The sequence below is a fragment of the Gymnogyps californianus genome, chromosome 2 (assembly GCF_018139145.2).
Source record: "Gymnogyps californianus isolate 813 chromosome 2, ASM1813914v2, whole genome shotgun sequence".
Lineage (NCBI taxonomy): Eukaryota > Metazoa > Chordata > Aves > Accipitriformes > Cathartidae > Gymnogyps > Gymnogyps californianus.
This window is the reverse complement of record NC_059472.1, coordinates 358924-381715: the sequence shown is the minus strand read 5'-3', so window position 1 is coordinate 381715 and position 22792 is coordinate 358924. Positions and strand designations below refer to the sequence as shown.

The window sequence follows — 22792 nt, the reverse complement described above, 5'->3', positions numbered from 1 at the left end:
CCCGCAGGGAGTTCCAACTCCCCTATCACCTGCATCATCCCTGCAGGCAACAAACTCCCAGACAGATAACCGCTCACCCAGAACTATCTCCCCTAACAAATCTCAGTACAACTCAGGTCGACACAACTTCTTGTTCACCTTCAAGAAGGACATCTACCTCCTCATACCCTGAAACACCCATTTCCTTCCCCTCCATGCAAAACTAGTAAAGTACTTGCAGGAAGGACACCAGGTTCTGCAGCTCTCAGGGAAGCAAGCTGATTCCCTCTACTCTTGCTTCGCCGATTTCAGAAAAAAAAAAGTCCTACCACATCAGAAGACTGAGGAAATACAAAGTGGGGGTCCATGAAACTGAAGAATCTTCTTTTCGTAGCAGCTACTTCATTTCATATTAACACACACTTACAGAAAAGATTGTCTGGCCCTCAGCCTGAAAACTAGATGTTCAAATCTACGTCCTCCATGGCATTTAGGGTTTCTTCCCATCATGGCCTTCATTACTGAGCAATGCTCTGTATCCCCCCTCTAGGGGTAAAGAGGTGTTCCTTACAATTCATAGCCAATGAGAATGGAACCCAAGTCTGATGTGCCTCAGCCACGTCTTACTTGTGGACATAACACAGTCTTTCAGAAGGAAGACGACAAATCTCTGAGTTACGTTGTGAGGGTACATCCACTTTTCCAGGAGGCACAGATGAATGGGCATCAGGGGAAGTGAATCAGAAGTGGAAAAAAAAAAAATAGTCTTTTCTCAAAGCTGTAACTGAAGAGGGATCTACTTTACATGAAATAGTAGGGTGCCATGAATTTAACTGCTGGGAAAGGGAATAATCATTCATCTCAAAATCTTCAAGATCTGACTCCCTTTGGGAAGTCATTCTGCAGCAAAATGCAGTATGACGCATGCAGCACAAAGATGCTTGGTGACACTTAAGGCCCTAAAACATACAAGAGACCAGGCTAGACGAAGTGAATATTCCTTTTTGGACTTAAACTTCATGGAATTATCAAGACAATCCTATGATAACTGCAGAAGTGAACAAGGTAACTTCTAAAACTCCAGAATCAAGTTTTTTCTCATGAAGCAATATAAAAACTTCTAATTATAGAACCATATAGCACTTTATTTAACTTCTACCATGGTCAATGCCAGGTAAGTGGTGAGAAAGACTGGAACATCTACTCAGGCAAATGCCCAGGCCTCCACTACTAATATCTAGGCTGCAGGGAGTAGGAGTGCATGAGATACCTAGAGACACCACACCAGATCGCACAAACACAGGCCAGTGCCCTAAATACAGGCCACTTATTCCTCTGATCTCTGTCCAGCACTGTACTGACATCTATTCCCTCCATAATGCAATCAGTCCTTCCTCAAGTGCATCTCAATCCCGTATGATTAATCACGTTTTTAAATAATTTGAAGACAGGCAAGTACAGCATATAGCTGGCTCCCTGGTTAAGAAGTTATCTTACAAGGTCCACTTTTGCCCCACACAGGAAAGCAGATGTGTAGAGGCCAGCTGGTCACCTTGTTGGGGATGTGGGCACACACTGCCGAGTATTTCTTCCCACCTGGGTTACACAACACTTCAGAGTTGGGGGAGAGCGAATGCGGGAGCAATCTCTGTCCTTATAAAGCAGCAAAAGATCAATGGTAATGTTAATTAAACAACTCTTTGAGCCAGGGGAATTTTGTTTTGCTCTTGCACAGCTCCAGATGCTTAATTTGGCCTACAAACTAGCACGATGCAAATAAATACCAAACCATACTTCTCTCTCCACTCTCAAGTCATTAGAAACATTTACTTCTTCACAGTAGCTAGGTTCTTACCTCCAGAAGCTTGTCCCCAACACGAACCCCTGCACGAGCTGCAGGACCCTCTTCTGACACGCGGGAAATAAAGATGCCCTGGAAACAAAAGTACTTGTTAGAAGAGGTGGAGCCCATTCCTCAACCGTCTGAAGTGTAGAGAGACCACTCCACCCCATTCAACTTAAGGGAAAGGGGAAATCCCTCGCCAATTCCACACCCCGGATGCAGGGACAGGACAGCCACATCACTCCATTCAGGAGTTGGTAGAAAGGGGAAAGAAATCCCATTGCAGGGCTACCCCACAGGTGACAAAGCGGAAAAGAGAATGACACTTTAATCCTTTTCCAGTGGGACAAGAACATGACGCAGCTGATGCCCCTACATGTGTGGAAGACAATCCCATACTCTTTGCCTTGTGAGTCCCGTACATCAGGACACAGATGGGAAGGAAATAGCTGTTCTCATTGCTGCTCTCTGCGGTCAGTAGCAGGAAGGTACAAGTTGTGCTCCAGAGGCAGGAGCCTGCCCAGCCCTGCCAGCCTCCTGCTGCAGGGTGGGTCAAGGGCTGCTCCCACCTTGCTCTGAAAGCCCAGCCCAGCCACAAAGCTGATACATATGGACATCCAACCTCCAGCTACAGAGAACTAGTCCCTGAAAGTGGGTGCTTCAACAATTATACAGTCCGGGATCTTACCTCATCATCACCCTTATAGGGGGTGGAGCCCTTGCCCCCTGCGATGCTGATGCCCAGCCCCCCCGTCTGCCGCACGATAGTCAGTGTCAACTGGAAGCAGAACGGACACAGGTTACAGGTCAGCGCAGACCGGGAGAATGCCCAAAACATCTTGAAGAGCAAGGGTGACTACTTAAAGAATAAGCACAAGAGTATAAACTTTATCTGCATGCATCTGCTCACATATTTGTGTAAGCTGTGGTATCCATGCCTCAAAGGCACCAAAGTCACAATACATTTAAACAAACAAATCCTTTTTCACAGTTGAGTCCTGAACCATATCTCAAGATCAAGAGTCAGTTTGCCTGTAATGAACACATCGGAATGAGATGTCCACCACAAAGTAAACTGAGCAGCAGTGGGATGGGACTAGATAAAGAAACAGGGACAGCGGTCACATCACAGCCCAGCTCTACCACATGGCTCCCTTTGGGGTATAATTCCATACAACTACTGGGAGATTACGGGTCACCCCAACGTAGTGTGCAGTAACAAGAATGGCACCTCTTCCAGAATACCCTGGACAGATACTTGGCTTTGCTCTATTGGTGGAAATCAATGTGTGATTCCAGAAAAGCCATCTGCTTTGCCCAGCTGGCTCCTTCCTCTTCTCCCCTCTGCACAGGCAGGCTCAGGATTGTAGCTGTGCAATCCAGAAGTCTCATCTCTTCTTCCTATCTCCCACCTCTACACACCAAATTATGCCCACTTCCAATAGCAAAACTTTTGGTCAAACCTGAACTGAAATTGCTTATATTTAGGACACCAGCATAAACTGTTCACATTGCCTCTGTCATGAGAAGGAAGACAGGGAGCATGTGGTAGGATATAGGGAAAGGAATGGGATAGATAGGACTCTCTCAGGGATCTGTCAGGGCCAAGGACCAAGGAGCTGGTGAGGTAAGTGACAGAAATGTACATAGACTCCTGGAGAGAACCAAATTTGCTGTCCTCCAGATGTCACTCCTCTGGAAACAAAGCCCAGAACAGAGAGCGGCTGCTGCAGAGGTGTCTAGCTTCAACATCAGGTCCGCTTGGCCTAGGTCGGGCCACAGAGTGGGCAGCAAAAGAAGCAGGAGACTTGCTTTCCTTAGCCCCTTCCTTCAAATCCTTCTTCACTTTCTACAATGACAGAAGCAACAGCTTGTGGGGCTTCACATTCTGCGATGTTTAAAACAAAAACAAAACCAAAAAACCCACCACATGAAATGCAGAACTAAAATGAGGTTCTTTGCCATTTCCTCTGGTGCCCAGTCAACAGCGTAGCAGAAAGCTGCTGGGATCTTCACAAGGAAATCCCTGATTCTAGACAGACCGCAAGTACATTGTCTCCAGTGTAAGACCTAGAGACTGAGTAAAATCCAAGTATTGAAAGACAGATTATTCAGGTGAGACAGAGAAATGTGGTAGTCATGACATAGCATTGCAAGTCATTGGTAGCACACTTTAAAACCAGTTACAGATTAGACTAATGCTTCTTGCGTGAAGAAGTCTGTTAGGATCTAACTACAAGTACCACTTTTTTTCTTCCAGTCTCACTGGATTTTAGTAATGCTCTGAAGACATATCTATATTCAACACAAAAAGTTCTAAAGACGATGGAAAACTATGTCTCCAGACAAGGACTAGAGAGTATTCTAGTAAGAGGATCCAGGTATTTCCAAGTAAGATAGCTGATGGTTTTGCTCAGTGCCTGAATCAATAGGGCAGGATTGCTATTTTTGACAATTTGCTATATGACAATGAACAAGGAATATACAACGTCACTGGTTACAGAAAGTCACTTTCAGTTGCACAGTAAGTTGATTGTGTAAACTAACTGAAAGATAAACAACAAAACCCATGGATTTCACAAATTCATAGAAACCAGACTGAAAATATGGGGAAATTTGCCAGAAAGGTCAACTGGACTGAGGGTTAAGAACCTTATGTCTATCAACATACACCGAAAAAGCAAAACACCAAGGAGGAACCAGACTTAATTAAACTTAAAGACACTGCTAGAACAACAGCAAATGGGCTTGAATTGGACATAAATCTACTTAGGCTGGAAAGAAGATTTCAAACTCCCAAAGCAAATTAGTTCTCCCATAAAAACAGTGTGGTAAGAAACTGAACTGCTGAACATTTGGTTGAAGTCTATGAAAAGAGTAATTGACATGAATATGAACCTGAGAAAGAAGGAACTGGATCCAGTAGCCTATAACGGCCTTTCAGTTTTATATTCAATATTTCACATTATAGCTCGACGCTGCTTTTTGCACTAAACCAGTTAAGTTATTTCTTCCCAAAAGCACATCTGTCCTAAGGCTGCTTCAGAGCTGCCTTGGCTTCCGTGCTGTCTAGACTGATACTCTGGAAACACAGCAAACAGCTGCCCTAACAGCAGGGACAGCACAGCTTCCACCCTTGCAATCACTCTTGCCAGTGACTTTCCTGGGTATTTTTCTCTTCTTCCATTTTTTTCCCCTAGGACCAGGGATCCACCCGCTGCCCAGCAATAGCTCATCTCAGATGTAACGACTGATCTGTGATACTCCCCACCTAGAAACATGCTGCTCAACTGATTCCGGCTCCTTCCTTTGCAGAAAGGGCAAACCTTCATTAGGTGGGCAACATCTCCAGAGTTTCTTCCTAGTTCCTCCCAGGCACACAAGCATCCATGCCCTCCATAGAAGAGTGCTACTGGGGAAGCAGAAAACTGGGAAAATTGAAAAAGCTGCCACTTCAGCCTAGAGTTGTCATCTCCCTCAACTCCCACCAGAGACTAGGGCGAAACCCATTTATCATCGATGGCACCAAAGCACAAGCCAAGGAAGCAGTTACATCTCCCTCCCCTCTCCTCTATCCCCCTCAGTCCCACCTGTGTTTCTGCCTGTACATCTCTGGGGAACACACTCAAACAAGGACTGATTCCATCTCAACCTATTTTTCATACATTTTTAATATAGCTACCTTTTAACAGATTCACTTGATCCTGCGAGATTTTCCAACTTGCAGTGAATAAATGTATAACATTCTGGAGAAACTAGAAATGTTGCACACATGGACAGGCTTACTTTTCAGTAGCAGCCAGGGATATCTGAGTATTGCCCAACAGACTTGAAACAGCATCCAATGCTGTGCCTTGCAACTGCCAGCTAAGGATTTTTGCAACTTGCTCTTGGCATGGGCACAGTAGACACAGAGGCAGCAAACTAGACGTTCACAGGATTCAACTGCCAAAGCATGGAGCCGTTGTGCTTCAGAACCTGCTGAAAGACCAAGTTGTTCCTGCAGACGTACCCAAGGGAGTGGGGGTTTAAGGGCTTTATTTCCAGAAGGCAGCAAGTTTCTGCATGTACGGGCATCTTTTTATAACTTGCTATACATCTGGAGGCATGTAAGTGTCTAATCCCTGCATTTACATCACTTGAAACTTTAAATGAGACTGGATTGTCAACAATAACACAGAAAATGCAAGTGTGCGTATTTGGACAGAAGCATGATGATGTACACGCATCACATGAAGGTGATGAATCATACTTCATTCCAACAGCAGCTGAAGAATCCATTTAATATCATCAATAAGGAATAACCATTTTAAAAGTCAAAAGGACTGGATAACTTGTACCCAAGAGTCCTAACAACTGACTGAGATCTCTTGATATGCTTGTAGAGCATTTATAAAATTCTGGAATCTTGATACCCTGAAACAGCATTTACGTTGTGCTGTTAGACTAAGAGACAGGATGATGCCTGTAACTATCAGCCCGTCATCCTAGCACCAATTCCAGAAGAGTAACCGAAGAACACGCAGGCCTCTTACCAGGCACACAGAAATAGCACTCATGCCAAACAGCTGAATTTTATGAAAATTAGGTCTCTCAAAAAACACACACACCTCTATTTCATTCTTTGACAAGACTCCAAACTTGGCTGATAAAGTAATAGTAAAGATTTAATACACAGACTTTTGTAAAACACGAAACTTGTTATCACAAGACATTCTAACTGACATCATACGATGCTGGGTTTAGGTGTATATTATACGAGCTAAGAACTAGCAGAGGTCAAGAACTAGTCATCAGTGAAGAACCAAGAAGTAGGGTACTGCTGAGAACTGCATCAGGCCTGATCTTATTCCAAATCACTGACAGTACAAATGTTAATAGTTCCATATGAGGGGAGGCTAGGAGCATTCAAATATGGGAGGGGGAGGGATAGACATCTTTTTATCTTTTCATGCCATTAATAACTTCATAGGAAATGATTATTCCATGTTTGTAACAACAAAGGAATTAGGGACACCCAATGAAATTTCAGCAGCAGGCTTAAAAAAATGCTTTTTAATATAAAGCACAAGTAAATTACATAATTTATTATCACTAAATACTGTGGAACTAAAATGTATAAAAGGGATTGGAGAAATCAGACAATTTCATAGACAGCAGCTCCACTGTGTCTAGTACAACAGTACGAACAGTCCAGAAATCCTAAACTACAGATTGCAAGGACCTGGGAAAATACCAGTGAAAGGATCACCATGTCTCACTAAGGTCCGTGCTTCCTAACCCCCGAAGAAAGCCCCTTTACACAGACATCACATTCAACTCTGTGTCTTTTTCCAGGAATACCTCAACAAAAGAGAGGGTACTTACATAGCACATAAATGTAAGAGACACATAGGAGTTCAGGAGCCAGAGGCACTGACTCACCAGGAAACATTAGAAGAGCTAAATCTGTCTGGCTTCAGTAAGCAATAACTCGTGAGGACAAGGGGATAGGCTGAAAATATCAGTGACCAAATGGAAGGTGGGAGATTACTGCATGAGCTGTTGAGAACTAAATTAAAAATGAACAACGGAAAAAGGAACATGAAGGAAAGATCCTGCCCTGGCAGAGGAGCAGCCTGCTGGGTATGAGCTGAAGGTTTTCTGGCTCTGATGTTATTTCTTCCTCCATTCAGATGGTTTTTTAGTTACCAAGGGAATGGATATTTGCAAGGCAGAGATGGTAGGGTACAGATCAGAGTCAAGCACTTTACTGCCTTCTTACTAAACACGTCCACCCAGTTTAGTACTAACCAGAGAGAGTGCCCAATAAGAGAAGTTTGCAAGCCCCAGTGACCGACAGCAGCATTAAAGGCAGACAGAACAGGCAACCTGCAATGCTAAATGCTCCGGTGTACTCCTGCAGATCCCCTTCCCCAAAGATATTCCAAGACAGTGAACAACGTTTCATTAAGTGAGGATGAAGAAAGGATGCATTTTTTAAAATACTAAATATGATGACTTTTGAACCATAAATAAAAAACTAGGTTCATACAGATATGATTAACCTTGATATGAATATATATAGATAAGAATACATAGCTATAATCTAGATACGAATCATGTATCATGACATATATGAATACTCATATCTATATATGTGTGTCTATACAGGGATATGACTTCATCTTGATATAAGAAAAAAAAAAAAAAAAATGTTTACAGGGAGAACAGTCATTCACTGGAACAAACTCCCCAGGGATCTGCTAGAGTCCCTATGAGTGGAGGTTTTCAAGATGCAATTGGTCAGGGTGCTAGATAATCTCATCTAGGCTTCCTTTCCCACAAAAGGTTGGACCTTCCAAGGTCCCTTCCAACCTGGGCTTTTTTATGATTCTATGATTAGCTCTTTCATTATTGAATTCCAGAAATAGGGATTTAAGAAGGTAGTACTTCCTCCTCATCACAATGAGCACCCAGGTTTGCCACAGGCATGGAAGTGCCAACAGCAAAAGGGGATCCTGAAAGGAACCGAGCTGGCTAAACTATGGAATGCAACAGGACAGAGTCCCTCTGGAAAAGAAAATATTCAACTTCTTAGATAAAGAGAAACAAAATGAGTACTGGACAAAGCTACCGAGCCTTGAACCATTCCCAGAAATGGAAACAAGACAAAAATCTAGACATGGAAGTCCTGTGGATTCAGCTGGAGTGAGTGACACTGAAGCACACTACATTTCTTCCTCTCTTTAGCAGTAAAGAACTTTTATTCATATTCTTATTGATTCTTTTTGTGTGGTAAAATCATTGGTATAGTCATTCATTTTGCATCATTCTAACTACAAAATTTCACTTAGAAACTCCTCTCAGCCCAGTAATTTCTTACTGTTCTAAAGGTCCATTTTAGCCCATCATTTAACATACAATTAAAAGACTGAAACGACTGGAGAATTTACAACTGTCTTCTAAAATCTGTTTCAACTTTGTGCTGCTAAGGGCAGACAGCACAGTAGGAGAGCGTTTGTCCAAGGTGACAGTGAGATAAATGGAAAATTCTTGCACTAAACCTGGCATCACTCATGTTAAAACATACAAGTAGAGACATTTTTAAGTGCACCAACAGTCTGGAGGACAAAACTCACTGAGGACCTTGATGTTGAATGCAGGAACAAAAGCTAGGTAGCTAAAGAGAATTCCCATCCACAAACAGAAACTACCACATTTGAAGTGGAACTAAAACTATGGAATTTAGTGACCTAAAGTCTGAATAAACTCTGTCATGTTATCCACAGTCCACAAAACCTGAATTCAAGTAGAACAGGTGAATGAAAAGGCAGCGAGAAAGACAGGGAATGGAAATCTATCTTACAAGAGAAGACTAGAAGAATTTGGTTGCTTTAATCTAGCAAAAATGAAGGCTAGGAGTTGTGACTGATATCCATAAAAATATACCAAGGACAAGCAGACAAAGGGTCAGACAGCAGGAAAGAGATGTTTCAAGATAAAATATAATGAAAACAATGAATTACTTTCAAGCTGAACTTGCATTTGTTAAGTTTTCTAATCATTCAAGGAGCAGAAATTTGGAGAAGTTTTTGGTTTGTCCCAGTAGGAGGAACCTGTGTGCACACACATCAAGTAACAGGAGGAAACAATCTATATTTAATACAAAGTTTGACTGACTTATGAAATATAGTATCTGGTTGCTAGTGGTGGTAGGAGACTTGACTTCAGGATTTCTTCCAAATAATCTATGTTATCTTCGTCATAAACTAGCTTGTTCCTCCTGAATTAAGCACAGCGCTTTTTTGGCTAAAGCATATCTTCCAGAAATGGCAACCTATCCCAATCTTGCCTCGTATCAGTTCCCGGATCCAAGCTGGTGATTGTCTTCCATCACAAAGTCTCAAAACTATTCTAGGAATTATTTTCTCCTCTACTGACACAGTCAGAAAATATTATTGAGCTTGCAAATAGAAACCAGTTTTTAAAGGCATGCAAATGCTTAAGCCCCATTAATTTCTACAGGGGTTCTTTTAATGCCTAAATTTTTTGTATAATCCTCATCCTAAGCAGCAAGACCCATATCTGTTATATACATTGCGTTTTCCTATTTCAAAAGCGAAAATCGGATTCACAGTGGAGTGTTTTGTTTAAGCACGGTATCTTTTCTCTCTCTCTTAAAAACACATCTCTATTGCTTTCTGTTCTTTCTATTTGAAAAAGCAAACCAGATGATTGTGCCACACTCTTAGAGCAGGAAAAGGAAACTCTGCAGCTAGTTCTCCATTTGTGCAAGAAAGCATTCCACAGTTTGCTACTTGGTCCTTAAGAAAGCTCCAGATCAGATAAAATTTGCAGTTGACAGAGAGTGATATATTATAATGAATAAGCAGCAATCACAGAAGTAATCTCTGTCACTTTGTAGGTGAATCGTATTCAAACTGTGCCTTAATAGACCTGAATGCGAAGTTGTACATCTACAAGAAGAGATTACAATCCCTACCTCCAAACTGTTGGAGGGTCACAGCATAAGAAAGAATACTAAGGGCCCTTCAACCCAGTAAGAAAAGGTCATAAAAACATTCCTATGGCAATAAATTAAAAGCCAGACAAAGTCAAACAAAAAATATGGCATATTTTTCCTTGCTCACTGGGAACTTCAGTAATTTAAAAAAATTAAATGAGAGAAAGCAGAGTGTTGTATCTTTTCATAACTTCGAGATGACTCTGCTCTGTCAGAAGGTATATTCTAGTCAAGCCAGCTGAGCAAATACAGGTGACATGATCTTTCTTGCATTATACAAGAGAGGTTTATTAATTTTTTCAGGGTTTAAAATTTACAGGTCACATTGTGGGAAAATCAGATTTGCTACATAAGTATTCTAAGCCTGACAATGTCCTGATGAGTACGCAGTCTCACCCAGTAACCAATAAAACCAGACCAAGGCATAGAGATCCAAGTGTAAAGGCAGCATTGCAGCAGCATCACTGAGATGAACAGGACTGCTCATGACGGCAGGGCATCCTGATGCTATGCACTAAGTGGGCCAACCTTTTCAAAGTTGAACTCCCTGAACACTGGGTGCTTCAGGACCAAGCTGTGCTGTCACGGTCCGCCTCTGGCAAACAGTAATTGTGGTGCCAAGCATGAGGCCTGCCTTCAAACACAAATGATAATATTTCTGAGTAATCCCCACAGGACAAGACTCCTTCAAGGAGAAGACTTGACTTGCTTCTGACTCCAGAGCGACAGGATATGACATCTGAGCAGAAGCAGCTGACAGGATCTTTTCCACTCTCTGGCAAGGAAGTCGAGGCGCTTTGAACACCTAAGATCAGCCTAGCTTTTTCCTAGGGAGGGAAATGAGCAGCATATCCTTTCTAGATGGCCTTGTGCAGCTGGGAGAAAGGATCATGGGAGAAGCAAAAACCTATAAAGCTCCTCAGTCGGCACAAGTTTTGTCAGTGCAGAGCCCTTCATGACTCCTATATTTTCAGGTGCTCTGCAGAAGATGGGTTAAGCCCGGGCAAACACAGAAGGATGACATCAGCCATCACTGCAGACAAAGAAGCATCGGTCACTTAAACAGAATTTGGGACCTTCTTTCCATTATTATCTTCAATCTGCACAGCAGCTCCTTCTGGACTATTTCTTCAAAACTTATCTGAAAACAGACAGATTTCAGGTGCAACCTCGTGCCTTCAAATAGCAGCTCGATACGCTTCTTTTCTCCCCCAAAAGCCATTTCTGCAGTGCAGATGGAGACTGAGATAAAACATTGGGAATAGAGTTAGCAGTGGAATCCAGATATCCACTATCAGATATCATGTGCTTTAACAAAATTATTTCTTTCACTGTCGTAGAGTCCATTGGCACGAACAGCTAAAGGAGCTCTGGAAGTACCAGCTGCATACATAGCACCAGGCTCCCTACACCCTGTTGCTAGGGTGCTGACAGAAGTTAGGCAGATGTCTCCAGCTCTACTCTGGCAAGGTTAGTCTTCGGCTCAGGATTATGATTTAGGCTTAAAGAACACACAATCAGTAGTTCCTTCTCTCTAAGAGCTGTATAAAATTATACAAGGAATGTGACAGCAGCATTATGAATGTAAACTGTGCTGCTCAAGGGGCACCAGGCTCTCCACCCTGCACTGGTCTTGCTCAGTTTCATCAGCCCACTGGTTTAGCTATAACAGGCTCTTCTCAGGGACATGAAATCATCCCTGGAAACAGCAGGCAGATGCTATTTCTGGGATCGGTCACTTCCCAAGCTAATTCTCTACTCAGATGCTAAGTAGTCTTTAAGGCCCTGAATTTTTCTCCTGTTGTCCTCCACCTATTCCGTGAGAGGCACATGCTTTTCACAGCCAGCGTGCTAGGAAAGATAGCAAGGGCACCCCTCTCAGCATGAGTGAGGTGTCCCAGCCGCGCAATGCCTGAGTTCAGCTCTCACTTACAGCGCTCTCAGCCTGAGTCCCACAGTTTGCTTTCACTGATGTTTCTGGAGACTGAATCTTCCACGAGCTGCAGTCCTGGTAGGTGCCCAGCATGATTCCACTAAAATGACAGAGTATCACTGACTGGAGAGGTCAGCAACCATCCACTGAGCTGAGCACTCCGCCAGAGCTGTAGGACAATCAACTGCTTCCCAAAGCTGGTCTGCTCTGGGGCACCTTCGGCTACCACCACCCATCTAGTGGATCTCTAGTATGCTTGTCCTTGGGAGCTGCACTACCACGTTGCTCTTTACAGTGAGGGAACAGACCTGCGCAAAAGGAGACTGCACTGGAGGGACACCAGAGCAAACGTGGGGCCTCTAACCAGCCACACTCTCCAGCCACCACAGAGAAGTTCTAGGCACTTCCATCAGATGCAGGTGAAGCATAGGCAGGAGCCAAGGAAGAGGCAGGCAGACTGTTTCCTGATACAAGACTGAGGTTTCCTGGGCCCCCGCACCTTGAGGAGCAAGAAAACTCTGCAAATGGAACATGACATCTAACAGCTGGAAAGAAGGATCAAGAGCAGTGATTTCCCAAATGAAGGATCAGGAAGCACCTGGCTATACTCAATTTTGCCTCTGAGTGACAGAAGAGCTATGCAAAAGAGAAACGCAAGAAGTATTAATATGTTTTTCAGTGATCTAGAGCTAAGATGGACAAATCTTCAGGACACACTAACAGTGGACCACATCTGAGCCAGCTCATGCTTCGCCTGAAGTGGAAAGGATTTGTCATTCGCCTCCCAGAAAGTCTTACTCCAAAACCAAGAAAGAAAAGCCTCCATTTTACGCCTGAGGGAGTAGCAAAGAGCCAAGTTCACAGAGACAACCAGGCCAGCAGTCTCATATAACACATGGGTCTGGTACCATTGTACTGTCCCAAGGGAAGAAACTTTCATGCAAGCTGTTAGTACTGACAACCATTTCTGCCTCTTGCCAGTGGCAGTAGCACTCTGCTTCCAACAGTTCCTTGGAAACACTGCCTGCAGAATGCCCACTGACCCAAAGGATCCGGCAAGCCTACTGAAAACTTGGAAACAAATTCAGGAAGTTAATCATAGTCAGAGGATGAGCTAAAGCAGCAAGACACAGGACTTAAAACTTTGGCACAGAACACCACACATGTGCCAGGGGCTTTATGGACCCTCTAGTGCTACCTGCCCCCTTCCGACATCCCAAAGCACTGCATGTGAAGACTTGAGAGGATTCTACGGGGGGGCTGCGTGAGATGCATGAATCATTAGCTCCAGTCCACCTTTCTCATGCAACGGCACAATGTCCTGAGTTAGAACCTCCTCCCTCTCCCAAGGGGTCATACACAGTACTCAGCAGATTCCTGAGGCCTCTACTCCTTCAGGGTTACCCACCACTCCCAGAAGTATGCATTTGTTTTCTTCCACCTTCTCTTTCCTCAGTGCACAGCAAATAGGAACTGAACTTTCCACCTCAGGCCCCTTTGGTTTTTTTACATTTCTTCCATCTCACTCCTGATCTGCAGCAGCCATTCTCACCTCAGGTATGGAAAAGTAGGGAAAGGAGGTGAAAGCAGGGGAGGAAACAATCATTGTGTGTTTGTGATCAGTCAGGTCCAGAAGCCACTTGACCCAGAGAGATCAGTTTCCCCTACAACAATGGGTGAGCCTGGGAAGCAAATCAAGCAGACTGAATGATTTTTGGCAGAGAGAGAACAGTAGGAGTGGTACAGACCTCTTCCTCCTCAATGCGAGCAGGTTCAATCAGCAGATTATTGGCTTGATCAAACGACACCCCCTGTTAGGACAGGAACCAGCAAAGAGGCATGCGGATTAGTGGAGCATAAACCAAACCCGCCACCACTACCACCACCACCCAACACACAAACGCACGCCACTCCGATAGGTCTGGCCACACAGCACCAGAGCAGACCCCACTCACACCACTCCTGATTACCACCTACCAGCGAGTACCAGCGACAGGGCTGCTCCCGGGGCTCACAACATGCAGAGTGTCAGTGCTCTTTGGCCCAGCTAACTGGAAGCTGCACCTTTAAGGCCATATTTTGTCTGTGTTGGCACTCTGAGGCTGTGACCCACCAAGCTCACAAGCTGAACACTATTAGCTGACTTTACCCCCTCTGTACCAGGTCATTCAGTGAGGAGGGAAGGATTAAACAACACAGAAGAAAAACACAAAGGGATCTCTGGTGCCACCCAGCTGCTGCACAGGAATGAAGCGATCCCAAATCAAACTGCATTGGTCCCTCCTGCAAAGGGAAGAGCCGCCGGTGGAACAGTGCATCCTGCCAGACACCCAGGGATCCTGCTCCCAAATGCAGGAAACCTTAGGATTTCTCTTGCAAACCAACTGTCTTTGCAAAAAACCCTCTGGTTTAAGGATTTAGCCTCCTGCACACCCTGTCCTACCTCCTTCTTCAACGCATGTATGTGGCACCTCTTACTTGAAACTCCACTGCACAGGGACACTGCTCCCCACATTCCCACTTCTGGAAGACAGCTCAGGAGGCAAGCTAATAAATCTGCCTTCATGGAGCAGGCATCCAACCTAGCCCCATGAAAAGGAAAACTGTGATTTCCAGGCAGAAGGCTTAGCTAATAACAAAGGTAACTTTCTGAATAGATACACCAAACCTGTGGTCTCAACGCCTATGTAGACTTTACAGGTTTTGCCAATGGGTCAGTGCATCCTCAGCTTTGAGTCCCTGACTAAAATAAGCTTTTTGGGTGAGGGCATTTCCGAAGTATGGCAGGTCTTGGATGAAGGGGACTCAAGATGGCTTCACACATTCTTACAAGCAGCAGCAACTCCTTTTCATTCTGAAGAACTCCACAAACAGTAAGGAAACTATATGCCTTGTCCCTAGGGAGCAAGGGACAAGCTGTATCAGCTCCGATACAGCAAGGCAAGCATCCACTGATAGAAAGGCTCCAAAGCAAACTTGAGTGCAAGAACCTTCCTCTGAGCAATCTGAACTCCAGCATGGGGTGGAAACGATCCCAACAGTCTGGAGCGTGTGCAGTAACAGCAAGAACAGATTTTTACTCCTGCATCTTCCACCAGTTCAGAGACCAACATCTCACCCATGAGATTTGTTGGTGTCAGACTATGATGGAGATTCAGCCACATCCTAATCCCTGCCTGCCAAACGCACCTCACAAAATCATCACATGAACTTCACTAAGAACTGGTCTAACCTCATGCAGCGTCCCCCATCAGTATATTCCTATTCCACTGTGAGGATCTCCCTCAAGCAAGAATCTCTGGGTGTCCCTAACCAAACATGGTGATTCAGCTGAGTAGAGCCAAGGACCTCCTATCTCATCAGCCCCCAGCATAACCAGAAAGGCCCATCGTGGCCCCATTGCAATGGCAGAACTCCAGAGCACACGTTCCCCTAAATCTCAATGCACATTTCATCAGACTGCATCTGCGCTGGGGCAGGCACAGGGTGGAACCAATGGGAAGGGGATGCTCCCGTCTGCTCTCACTACCCACTCCTCTCCAGGAAGCACTGTGGCAGAAAGACAAGTGTAAGCAGCCTGAACATAAGCCTGAGATTAGATCCATCCAGCGATAAAGCTCATCCTGTTGCAAATGAGGTGCAACAACCAGCAAGCGAGGAAGCAACTGAAAGGAATGGAAGAATCTGTCAGTGATGGGCCAAAAGAACTGTTCTTGCAGCACAGAACACAACATCACACATGATGGGGAGGGTGCAAGAATCCGGATGCAGCACAAGGAGTCAGACATAAGCAACACGGCACAGCTCCTGGACAATCATATGAGCCCCAGAATGAACTTCAGCTCTCCCACCCTCAGCATGTCTCTCCTGAAGTGCTGCAGCCTCTTGCCAATGTTTTCATTGGTACCACGTCAACCTGGTTGGTAGTTCAAAGTAGCAGAAGGGAGGTCTGGCACCCCTCTGACCTTCCCCCCTCCCCATGAGACCTTACCTTCACTGACGGCTGAGCAGATAAAGTTCCATTCTTTCTGTCATCCTCATCCCATGCTTCCTCCTGATCCTCGGGCTCTGTGTTGTTATTGCAGCCTCCTAACTCCTCTTCCTCTTTGGGGACTCCATCACTGTTCAGCCCCTGCAGGAGTGCCACCACTGCCTCTGGCTTGGGCAGTTTAGTTATCTTAAAGTGTTTCTTATAATGGGGCGTGTCCTTGCGGATAAGCCTCTGTTTCTCCACTGGGAATGGTCGCTCTTCATCTTCATCCTCATCCTCACTCCGTATTAGTGTATCCTCAGCAAAGTGTACAGTAGGCTACAATGGCAAAGCCCCAGAAAGGTTGTGAACCTCAGGTAACAGCCGTATCTGGAGGCAGTGCAGAAACCTGCTGTCCCCCCACTACCAACACACGCAAAGCCAGCATTGCTGCTTTTGTGCTAAAGAAGATGCAGGAATACATGTTAAAATTTCACCGTACTTGCCTTTTTCCATATCAACTCCTTCACCCAGACACATCTTCTGTCAGCTCCAGGGATTGAGGGCACTCAAACCTGTAACCCTGATTTTCCCATTGTTCCTGTCTGGCTCCCACACTGTCCATCCTAGTCTCCCATGGACCCAGCTCCCACAGGCTGCCTGAATCTCTACTTGCACTTGGCTTACACGGCCTGTATTTGCCTCCAGTGATGCCCAAATCACACTCTGTACATCCATTTACCATTTCCTCTGAAACTTTCAAGTCCTTCCACTTTTTATCATGACCCTGCTGCAGTTCCTAGGCTCCTACCTCATTGTATTCCACTTCCACATCCTCCTCCTCTTGGTCAGCAGCTTCCTTATGCTCCTCTTCAGCTCTGGGCTTTGCCTCCTTCTCCAGCTCCTGCATCTCAGGCACCTGCCCATTCGGCCAGCTCCTCTCTCCCTCCTCTCCCTGCTCCTCTCCCCTAAAGTCAGCAGAGGCAGTGCTGTTGGAAAGGTGGGAGTCCTCACTGCGATTTGACGTGGCGCTCAGCCTCTTCTCCTGAGAACATGATTGTAAAAGTCAAGATGGAAACCAAAGCAGCAGATGGAGCAATGTAGTGTGACTGGTGTGAGGTGGGGTATGATCCAGTACCAACAAAACCAGCTTTTTCTTCAGGCTGCCCGCTGCTTTCCCTGCCAAGCCTGCTGCATCTCACCTAGGTCCCCCCCGTTCCACCATCTGTGTGGGCATTTATTCTTAGTATCACACCTGGGCAGCAAGATGCCTCCTCCGAGCACTCCGTTTCCATCATTCTTTACTGGGAATATCAGAGCCTTCTTTTCCTCTCCCTGTGCTATGACAAAAGTGGTACCAATGCACACAATTCCCCTTACACCATTCTCTGTCTCCTGGTTGCATCTCTTGCTCTATCTCAGTGGCCCCAGCTGACACCACAAGGCAGATTCCAACCCTTGCAATCCAGGCAATCCATGCTCAGTCCCTTCCAATCTCTCCCAAAAGTTCTTTCTGCCCAGCTTACACACACTGCCTCCCCATTCCCCAAGTCCGCTACATGTTCTCTGTGGTTATCCATTTAGTGAACAGCACTCACTTCTGAGTTAGGAGAATTCAGATCCGTGTCAGGTTTTGCAGCATATACCTCATTGCGCCGAACTTCAATCACTTTCTTCATAACCTTCAGTTCACTGGGATGAGGGGTTGCTCTGCGCTGTAAGCCCTACCAAAGAAAAACACCCAGAGTAGGAGATTCAACAGTCAGAGCAGCATGTGCCATGCCTCAGAACTGAACCATTTCAAATAACGTTTCATCAGAGTGCTAGAGCCCCAGCTGGACATGACCTAAATGTCACGTTGCAGGATCTGATCTGGGCCTCTGCAGTACTATAGCCTGCAGCTGGGAAGAGGAAAGAAACGGAGGCAGAGAACACTTCTCAGAGCTCTCTCTCGGGAGGGGATTGGGAGGAATTATAGAGACAGGCAGTTTTAAATTGTGCTTCAGGCTTAGTAAATGCAAAACTGTCAACACAGAAACCCCTAAATCACACAGGTGGAATATCATCTTAATCCCTCTGGTGTTTCTTAACACGTCTGATAAGCCCGTATGCTACCAGAATTTGTGATGCTTAGCTAGTTCCATCCCAGCTAAGAGTCAAGAGAAACAGTATTCTAAAATTAATAACAATGTTAAAAACAATCACAAAACCCCCACAAAACCTCCAAACACCAGCACCATATACATGCTGCAAGAACAGATGCAAATACAATTTATTAGAAGGATTCAGATCTCAAAAGAATCTCTCTCCACAAGATAAAAAGGCAAAAAAATCCTGCAGGAGATTTAAACCAACAGAGTACTTGCTGAAAACTGCAACTTTTATCCTGCCCTTTGCATCTGCAATTAAAGCAAAATCATCTTCCATAGTTTTTGAGGCTGTCTCTCTACAGTGTTTAGTAGCAGGATACTCCACAGCATGGGCTTGCATCTGGCTCCAAGCTTGGAGGGGTGGAGATTGCCTGGCTTGAGTTTGGCTGTGCAGCTCTTCCCCATGAAGGGAGTCAACTAAAATCCAGTCCTGACAGTGCTCTGACTATTACGATCTCTGGACTACTCGAATGCTCCGTGGGCAGGTTAGCAGTCACAGCTCAACTCCCATGGGACAGCTGTCAAAATGTAAATCTGCACAAAGGCTCTCAGGGAATTCTCTTTTATACCTGCTTGTCTCCTCAGGGCACCAAAAGCCCTTCGGACTGCAAAAATATAGTACATGTCTGCAGCAGTATTACAGGGTGAAACATGAACACCATAATGGCTCCCCATCTTCGGAAAAAAGTTTAGATTGTGCCTATGTTTCCACAGGGAGCTAACAAGCCTCCAGAAACCCTTCTTCTTACCCGTCTCTCTGCTCCAGACTCCTCTTCATCATCTGCTTTGGGTTCATCCAGGAACTGAATCACACTGACTCTGTTTAAATTGGTGTCCGTCCAGCTCTCATCCACACTGTTCTGCAAAAGATTTTCTGGGGAGAAAGAAAACACAGTGGGAGCTACTTTCTGAACAAGCAGGGTTGTAGGCTTGGATGAAAGACAGTTCTCAACCCATTAGGGCACTTCTGCTGTATCTGCCCACAGCATCAAACCACAGAGGCCTTGACGACAAAGGATGTAGCCTCCAGATCTTGTCACTTCTTGTACGTCTCCCACCAGATCTATAGCAGCCTCTACAAAAGGACCTGAATGGTTCAGCTCTAGCACTCCTTACCCAAGAACTAAGGAAAAAGGTAGGATTAAGGCACGAATCAGAAGTATTGACACAAGAATATCATCATGACAGGAAGCAAACCTTACAGACAAACTCGGTCAACAGATCAAAGCAGAAGACTTGAATACTAGGCTGCAGCTTCTTTACCACCTGGCAGAGAAGCAATTTCTCAGTTTTAACAATCTCTGCCTCGGAAGGTTGCCACCAGCCATTCAGGAGCCTAGGTCTGCTACAGGTATCACAGTAACGAAGAACAGTCCAACCAAGCAGAGAGGAAGGTTCAAGGCCTCTTCCCTACAGCACTCTCCAGAGTACGCAGCACTGCAGACAGCGTTCATAATGCAGTCTCTTACCTAGGCTAGGAGAGGGTTGCTGGGGAAGTAGGTAACAAGTGAGAACTTTTTCTCCTGTCTTTTCATCATCCTCTGTTTGGAATTTCAGCATGGGCTGGGACTGATTTTCTGCCAGCCACAGGGCTTTCAGGTTAAGATTTGTCAAAGCAAACGGCAAGTTCTGCAGTCTGCAAAAGAAAAGAAGAACTGCTGGTTAAACTTACTTGATAATGAAGGAACTTCAACTCAGCTCCAGCCTCACTTGCACTGGAGAAGGACAGAGTCAAGCCACTGCAGGATACCTCACTCTTACACACACTGAAGCGGATGGCTCCTGCTGCATATGGCTCTGCCACAGCCACAGACTGGGCTCCAGTAACCCACCCTCATCAGTTTTCAGTAGAGGACAATGCCCATCAACAATGTGAAAATGGTGAACTTTGAAGAGGGGTTTGAAGACAGAAGAATTATGCTTTCACAGACCAGTATACAGAGAGTATTCCAAACAGAAGCTCTGGTCAGCTTCCAACTGCTACAAAAAATACTAGCCTAAGCTAACAGAACTGCAGCTAAAATCTGCAGAATCTTTCAGAACAGATCACAGGTATTTGCACACTGTGGGGCTGTGCACATCATAAGGCTTTGGCACCAATCATCTGAGGACTGATGACACAAAACTACAAAATCTGCAGGAAGGAAGACAGCGGACCAGGGATTTCCCCTGATCTTTATTTCACACATGGAAAAATGCCCCCACACTTCTGCATTAGTTCTACCCTGTATTCAGGTAACACAGAGAAGGGCTTAACAGGCAAAGCTTGAGACACACACGCCCTCTTTCCAGAGCCGTAAGCAGCCAGTCTGGGCTTCTCCAAACCGCAGATCCTGGGATCAGCACAGATCCACTGTCTCCCAAAACACAACAGGGCCCAACCCATGCTGCTCCTTCACAACAGCCCCCTTAGGAACATGCCTACAAGCCTGTTTACCCTTCCTGCTGCTGACCTGTTCCCGGCCACATCCAGGACGTGAAGCTCAGTGGTGTTGGCAAGCTCTGGTGGCAGGAGGGCCAGGCGATTGTCTCGCAAGGACAGCACGTTCAGATTGGCACAGCCTCCGATCTCAGCTGGAAGGGACGTTAGCCGGTTCCGATCCACATTCAGGTTCGTCAGCTTGGCCAGCTTGCCGAGGGACTTTGGTAAGGCCTAGGAAGCAGATGATTCAGTAGTTGCAAAAGATAAGAGCAGTAGAATAAAGGTATAAAGGCATAAAGCCCTCTATCTGGGGAAAAAAAGCTGCCTTCTGTCCCAACAGACACATTTTCGATAAAGTTCTCACTACAACTTTAGGACAGATTTTCCCTCAGGTTCACAGACTGTTACATGCCAACTCTTCACCTCAGCACAGCACACTCAGAACACCACTGGTCAAGATTTTTCTCCTGTTCATCTGTCCATTCCCAATACTTGTGTTTTAACAATCAAATCATGAGCAGTTTGGAGCAGGGCCATTTTAAATTACACTACTCCATGGCCCCTCACCAAATGCAGCTTTTGATGTAGTCCTGCTCCCATCAGATTGGATGGGCTTCAGGACAGGCTATCCTAGAGCCAGCATCCTAGCTATCCTAGAGAACTTTTCAGAGGGGAAAAAAAAAAAAAAAAAAGGCAAGAGAAAGCAGCTTCCACCAGGGTCTTCTCAAGACCCTGTGAGCTAGGTGAAACTCTGTGCATCAAAGCAGCTGAAGGGAGAGCAGCTGGAGCATGCTCAGGAATCCAGCTCAGAGACCAGAAGATGGAAAAAGATCCCTGGCATGTGGCTAAAGTGAACAGCACAGGAGAGGCAGCGTGACTGCTGGTGTACTTACTGTCAGCATGTTCTCTGTCAAGATGAGTTCTGACAGATTTTCACAGTCCCCAATTGACTCTGTCACCTCTGTCAGCCGATTCTGGTCCACCTTGAGGATGGAGAGCTGCTTCAGCTGACCTGGCCAGGGCAACAAGCTAGGTGTGAACTATGCCACAGAGATAACAATGCTGTTCTATGTTCATCTGGCCGAAATGCCTCCCATCAGGGATTATGTAACCTAACAACACAGGCACTACCTTTCTTCCCCACCAGGCTTGTTCACAGGTTTCACCTATGCACGATGCAGGTCAAGAACCTGAACTCATCCTGTAGAGTTCTGCTCACCAGTATCATCTACTGCTTCTGCACTCAACTATTGTGACTATGTCCATGGAGCCCTAATACCTTCTTACATACACTCTTGCCTGAAACTCCCCCACCAGGAGCACTGCCCGGGCAGTGAAGTACTGCACTGCTCCCCATCGCGCAATACTCACCAATCCCATCCGGAATGCATTCCAGCAGGTTCTGTGACAGGAGCAAGTCCGTCAGTGCTACTAGCCCACTGACCTCGTTGGGCAACTGCTCCAGTTTGTTCTCCGACACATCTAGACAGACCAAGCGGCGGAGATTGCCCAGCTCCTAGGATCAGAAAGCAGACACTATGGCTCGAGGGAGCAGCTGAGGAAGGGAGCAAAGTGGTGAATCAATGGCCCTGAACAGGTACTCACTGGAGGCAGGGCTGAGAGCTGGTTCCGGTCTAACCAAAGCTCACGCAGGTTTGGTAGCGCTCCCAGAGTATCTGGCTGTAACAGAGCAGGACAGTAATAGCATCAGTCCCTTCCACAGGGGAGAAGCTGCTCTAGGATGCTACAAATCACACCACACCTCTGCAAAGCTAGACACTGTTATTGCTTTCACACTTCCTAGAACTACCTAACATGTTGGTGTGCCACAATATAGCAGCACATATGTTTGGAAATGTCTGGGATGACATACTGGCTGCAGAAGGTCCCAACAGGAAACATGGAAGACAACAGCAAGGACTGTCTGGTAGCAGGCAAGACAAGAACTAAACAGGGTTTTGGAAATTCTGGCCTTACGGAAGAAGTGAG

At 45.5% G+C, this 22792-nt stretch overlaps 1 protein-coding gene across 8 annotated transcripts in view; it reads right to left on the bottom strand.

The window, feature by feature from the left end:
* Positions 1-22792, bottom strand: part of SCRIB (scribble planar cell polarity protein) — a 113728-nt gene that overhangs the window by 60630 nt on the left and 30306 nt on the right. For all 8 annotated transcript variants that reach the window (XM_050915741.1, XM_050915740.1, XM_050915742.1 and 5 more), the window contains exons 7-18: positions 22409-22483; positions 22175-22319; positions 21697-21815; positions 20835-21034; positions 19851-20017; positions 19131-19255; positions 17830-17955; positions 17043-17276; positions 16253-16570; positions 14010-14072; positions 2511-2600; positions 1835-1912 (exon numbers count right to left, since the gene is read on the bottom strand). In XM_050915741.1, the coding sequence (XP_050771698.1) occupies positions 1835-1912; positions 2511-2600; positions 14010-14072; positions 16253-16570; positions 17043-17276; positions 17830-17955; positions 19131-19255; positions 19851-20017; positions 20835-21034; positions 21697-21815; positions 22175-22319; positions 22409-22483 (1740 nt within the window). The remainder of the gene's footprint in view (positions 1-1834; positions 1913-2510; positions 2601-14009; positions 14073-16252; positions 16571-17042; positions 17277-17829; positions 17956-19130; positions 19256-19850; positions 20018-20834; positions 21035-21696; positions 21816-22174; positions 22320-22408; positions 22484-22792) is intronic.